At 38.9% G+C, this 5,609-nt stretch overlaps 1 protein-coding gene across 7 annotated transcripts in view; it reads left to right on the top strand.

Moving 5' to 3' along the window:
* Nucleotides 1-5,609, top strand: part of mctp1a (multiple C2 domains, transmembrane 1a) — a 360,237-nt gene that overhangs the window by 280,395 nt on the left and 74,233 nt on the right. For 3 of the 7 annotated variants that reach the window (XM_043709443.1, XM_043709426.1, XM_043709478.1), the window contains 2 exons: nucleotides 1,123-1,314; nucleotides 1,886-1,954. The exons of 1 other annotated variant lie outside the window; for it this stretch is intronic. In XM_043709443.1, the coding sequence (XP_043565378.1) occupies nucleotides 1,123-1,314; nucleotides 1,886-1,954 (261 nt within the window). Of the gene's footprint in view, nucleotides 1-1,122; nucleotides 1,315-1,885; nucleotides 1,955-2,801; nucleotides 3,532-5,609 lie in introns of those variants that run through there. 3 more of the 7 variants (XM_043709470.1, XM_043709435.1, XM_043709451.1) reach the window with 3 other exon arrangements.

The following is a 5,609-nucleotide window of genomic DNA, read 5'->3' as shown; positions in this document are numbered from 1 at the left end:
TTAGTGCTTCCCCTATCTCCTCTGACTCCACACACAACTTCCCACTACTATCCTTGATTGGCCCTAATCTTACTCTTGTCATTCTTTTATTCCTTAAATACCTAGAGAAAGCCTTAGGGTTTACCCTGATCCTATCTGCCAACAACTTCTCATGTCTCCTCCTGGCTCTTCTGAGCTCTCTCTTTAGGTCTTTCCTAGCTACCTTGTACCCCTCACATCTCATCCTAACATAAACCTTCTTCTTCCTCTTGACCAGAGATTCCACTTCCTTCGTAAACCACGGCTCCCGCGTTCTACAGCTTCCTCCCTGCCTGACAGGTACATTCTTATCTAGGACACACAGTAGCTTTTCCTTGAATAAGCTCCACATTTCTAATGTGCCTGTCCCCTGCAGTTTCCGTCCCCATCCTATGCTTCCTAAATCTTGCCTAATCGCATCGTAATTGCCTTTCCCCCAGCTGTAAGCTGAAGCCAGTATATCATCACCAGTCACCCTTTATTTACACATGGAAAGTATTAGAACTGATACAGCTCCTTCAAAACCAGTCCTCAGAGTGAACAGAACTTCTGACACTCCTGTTCTTATCTGTCAGCCAGGGTTCCATGATTAGACCAGATTAACAGCCTCAATCAGGGAACTCATATTCTGTGACATCCAACTGGCTGGCCTTGCTATGATCGCTATACTTTAAACCCCTAAATAAATATAGAAGATACCATTTCAGAGAGCAGGATAGATCCCAGATATTAAAAGCCAATGTCAGCATTGTGGAGCAAGGAATCATCAAAAGCACAACCAGTGCCCATCTATTAAAGGAGAATACTTTATCAGTTAGACAATAGGTCTCTTTTAGAAAATGGGTTGAATTATGATACAGTTGCAGAGCAGCAAGAAGACAATTATCTACTCATATAGAGAAATTAATGAGGATAGAAAAGTCTAAATGTAAGAGGGGTAAACGTGAATTTGACCTAACTACTGGCATATTATATTTATGCCAATGAATCTATCACTAATTTTAATTCAATAGAAGGGTGTGTGTCACTACCTAAAGCAATACAAATGACATATGCCCAGGAGGTATATCTCTATGGGTAAAAGTAATACAAGCATTTCTCCAGCAGATCATAGAGAACTTGGATGTACTTCATAGCCAAGAATTCTCACTCCTAACCATTGAGATTAGCTGTGGTGGCATAGGAAATTCGCCAACAAAATGGAAACATATGACAATAGAGGGTTGGCAAAAATATTTTCCACCTCTATCAACACTGAAGAGAGTTCAAACTGCAAGAATCAACAAAAGTTACAAGGTGATGCAAATTATGAAAAGAAAATGAATGCAAACCTGACTTGAGCTGATTGATGAATCCTCAAATTGTGTAATTCAGACTACGATACAGCTTGGTGAATAGTGATGACAGAGAACAGCATAATATCTGATGCTGAGCAGAGCATGTTCAAGAAGAAAGTTTTATTCCTATATTTTCCCAGGAAGAATCATCTACCAGTGGCAGAAATAATGTCAAGCAAGAAGCAATCTTAAAGTAGTATGACTAATGACTTGAATATGTTGATGTTACCAATTGTGCAATCAGTAAGAATTCAACTTAATGAATAAATTTAACCAAAAGGTATATATACTTCAGTACAAATTTTCCATTAGATTGAGAATAAAAATCTGCTCACACAAATCGAAGATATGGTGCATACATGTAGTGCCTCCCTGAGATAGGACAACTTATTTCCACAGATTTAGGACACAGTCAAAAGTAAATTGCTTAGCTTAAAAATACAGAGTACTCTCAGGAAGAATCTTGCTGTTTGGAGAGGTCCAGATCCATGATACTGCAAAACAGAATCTTTATATTTTCAACTTTATAGACATCATCCATGAAGGAAATCCTTGGAGTTATCAAATATTTCAATGGAGCAGTTTCCAGTTTCAGCAAGGTAAGATGTCTTAAGCAAAGAAAACCCAATAGATAAACAGACTCACAGTTTACTGGAACTTACTGACCTTACATTGTCAAGAACACTTTCACCTGAGGTGTAGTGACCCTAGTCTGTCTCTAGTGAGAGAGAAGTCCTATGGTCTTTTGGGACTATGATGACTTCTCTATCAAGAACAGAATTAAAGTCAACAGTCAAAGTCAACATACTGAGACCACTCTCTCAAGTCTAAAGAAGATACATTTTAGAAGAATAGTGAAACCTTCCAACTGCCTGAACTTGTGAAATCAAAGAGTTTGATAGCTTTTGGAGATGGGAAAGGAGTAAATGTCATTACATGCACAAATATACCATGTTAATAACAATAAAAAAGCCTAGAGGGGGATGTTGTATAAGGGCGTAAGGGTCTGAAAAGGTTAATGCTGAGAAGTACATTAAGCATAGCCAATATGATCATGCAACATAGATTTTGAAGGAGGAACAGCTTAAGATGTTGAAGGATGAGATCTAAGTTCAAGATCTCCCTCATAATCTAGAAACAAATATTGAGAATACCAATGTAACTTGGATCTTATCAATATCATGCAACAAACTACATCTTATGTAAGACAGGTTTTTTTTCTCCACCACATCAGATTAAGCAGACCCAGAAAAAGGATTGGGAATCCAAAACTTCAAAGGATCTTACATTCTGAGCTGAAGTGAGAATTGGGAGTTGAGCAGAGGGGAGTAGCTTGGGTATGAGAGTGTGAGGGACCATGGAATTTGGTTGGGGGTTTGAGAAAGTGAGCGGATACATAATGAAGGCTTGAGGATTGTTTCATATTTGTTAATTTTTAAATTTAAGGTCAACACAATGCTGGTGCACCGACAGGCCTACCACACAACTGGCTGCCTCTGTTCCTGTTCTTGTATCACCTAGCCTGCCTCATTAGGAGCTGTAATACTCTAGAATGAAAAATCCAACCTTCTGGGCTACTTTGCCCAGATCTGTTATCATGAATCAGAAATGTCCTAGTTCTGTGGGATTGGGAGTGAAGATCCAGTCCTCAGCATTCTTTTGTAAAGATGAAAGCAGTGATTAACTTCTGAAGGACAAAACTGAGTTTTGGAAATCAGCAGCAACATCTGATTGCCAAGTGTATGAAGTAAATTCTTGCGTGTGTCTGAGAAATTCTGGTAAATTCCAAATGTTTTCAAACATGAAGCATTCAGCAGCCAGATGAATGAAATGTTGAATGCAAGCCTACACAAATCAGGAGTCATTTACATTTCTGTTCCAGTTCCTGCACTGTTTTCCATTTCACACATGATACTTGATATTTAAATTCGTTTCTGAAATTTATTCTTCCGCATGTATTTGATATAGATTTTATTATTCATGGAAAGTCAAACTTGCTTAGTCATAATAATATCATATAATAGGAGAAATACAATTGAACAATGTGCTGTGATAAAATAAGCTGGGCTGTTATAAATCTGTATCCATGAAACATATATAGTGCACTTATACTTAAAATTGTATTTCTAATTCACAGTAGCTAATTATGAATGTAACAAAACTACATGTTGAATTATGAATAAATGCAGTTGGGGTTGCAAACATGATCAGAAAGTCTGGGTCGCTTTGTAATTATCCAACATGAAGCTTCAATAATTTTGGATGTCATTCAATCAGCTGAGATGCTTTCTTTCCTAGGACATACTTTTGCCACTTGTCTTTCTATTTTCATACATATTTCCAATGTCCTTATGTATGCAATGTGGTGTGATACTAGAAAATTGTACTTTGCTGGTTAGCATGTCTGCGCAGTATTGGGAAGAACGTATTTGGAGTGTATGCTGTAGATGCTGCCCTGTTTCCAGAAGGACAATGGCACAGTATACCTACAATTTGAGTGATGTGGTGTGTCTGATAATCAAGTAATTCTCAGTGTAGGAATGTACAAAATTGCTGATAGCTGTTTGCAAGAGCACATTTTACATGTTTTCACAATAGAATGAATAATGGGGAGAAATTGTTTCCCATTGCATCAATTTCTGGATGAAAAATAAGCTAACCAATTTCTAGGTATTATTTGTTACATCTGATCAATCTCCATGATGTGTGCCTTGCACCATATTGACAACTTGTAGTTTCAAGTGTTCATACTAACTGTAAAAGAGAATGGGACTGCAGCAATCTTATTGAATAGTGGAGCAGACTTGATGGTTTTAACGTGCTCCTTCTGCTCCTCCACCTTATGGATCTATGTGTTACGACCTTATCTTAAAAAACCATGAGGCCATTTAATAGACCAGGGGCCTAACATCTGTTTTATGACACTGATGCCAAAATTGGCAAAAATCCTTATTTTCCGTTCCATTGCTCTGAGTTTATAGCAACCTAATCAGCAATCCTTAATCTGAAGTTTTTTTCTGACTTACCTCAATGTGGAACCAGAGGGATCAGGAGTGCTAGTTGCTCAACAGTATTAAAGATTTGCTTATCCCTACACCCATCAGCACTCAACTGCTTCCACATCTTCAACAGGGTTTAGTTATAGCTATTGTTATTAGCTCTAATTATAGCTATCAGCTATAGTTGATACCTGAACTAGACATTGTTAGAGAGATTTTTGAACTACAAGCCGGTCAAGGATTATTGGAGATGGAAAGAGGAGTTATGTCATAATAGATCAACCACAGCATTATTGAATAGCAGAGCTGAGGGGCCAAATGACCTAACCCCGATACTAATTCTTATGCCCTTATGTTCTAGTTACATTGGCATGTTACATTGAGATGTCTAATTAATATAGATGAGGTACAAGGATTATCTGCATTATTTTTCACCAAGATAGTATTGTTCTAAAACTTACACCGTGGCTCAGTGGTTAGCGTGCTGCCTCACAACAGCAGGGACTCAGGTTTTATTCCAACCTGAGGCAACTGGGTGGAATTTTGTACATTCTCCCCATGTCTGTGTGGGTTCTCGTAGGGTGCTCCGGTTTCCTCCCACAGTCCAAAAGATGTTCACTCCAAGAGGTCTAGCACTCAGGACTATAGTGCAGTGCCACAAGACGGGTGAGGTCCTTACATTAATTGAATTGGGTTTATTGTCATATGTACTCATGTGTGAGCACAGTGAAAAGTTTACATGTCATCAAAAAAAAGTTGGCACCATCTTAGGAACAAAGGTACCTATTTAGGGTGTAGGTTTGCTCGCTGAGCTGTAGGTTTGATATCCAGACGTTTCATTACCTGGCTCGGTAACATCATCAGTGGTGACCGCCAAGTGAAGCAAAGCTGTTGTCTCCTGCTTTCTATTTATATGTCTATCCTGGATGGGGTTCCTGGGGTTTGTGGTGATGTAATTTCCTGTTCATTTTCTGAGGGGTTGATAGATGGTATCTAGATCCATGTGTTTGTTTATGGTGTTGTGGTTGGAGTGCCAGGTCTCTAGGAATTCTCTGGCATGTCTTTGCTTAGCCTGTTCCAGGATAGATGTGTTGTCCCAGTCGAAATGGTGGTTTCTTTCATCCATGTGTAGGGCTACGAGGGAGAGGGGGTCATGTCTTTTTGTGGCTAGCTGGTGTTCGTGTATCCTGGTGGCTAACTTTCTTCCTGTTTGTCCTATGTAGTGTTTGTGGCAGTCCTTGCATGGAATTTTGTA

The sequence above is a fragment of the Chiloscyllium plagiosum genome, chromosome 2 (genome assembly GCF_004010195.1).
Source record: "Chiloscyllium plagiosum isolate BGI_BamShark_2017 chromosome 2, ASM401019v2, whole genome shotgun sequence".
Lineage (NCBI taxonomy): Eukaryota > Metazoa > Chordata > Chondrichthyes > Orectolobiformes > Hemiscylliidae > Chiloscyllium > Chiloscyllium plagiosum.
The sequence above is the reverse complement of the archived record's forward strand: the minus strand, read 5'-3'. Positions and strand labels throughout refer to the sequence as shown.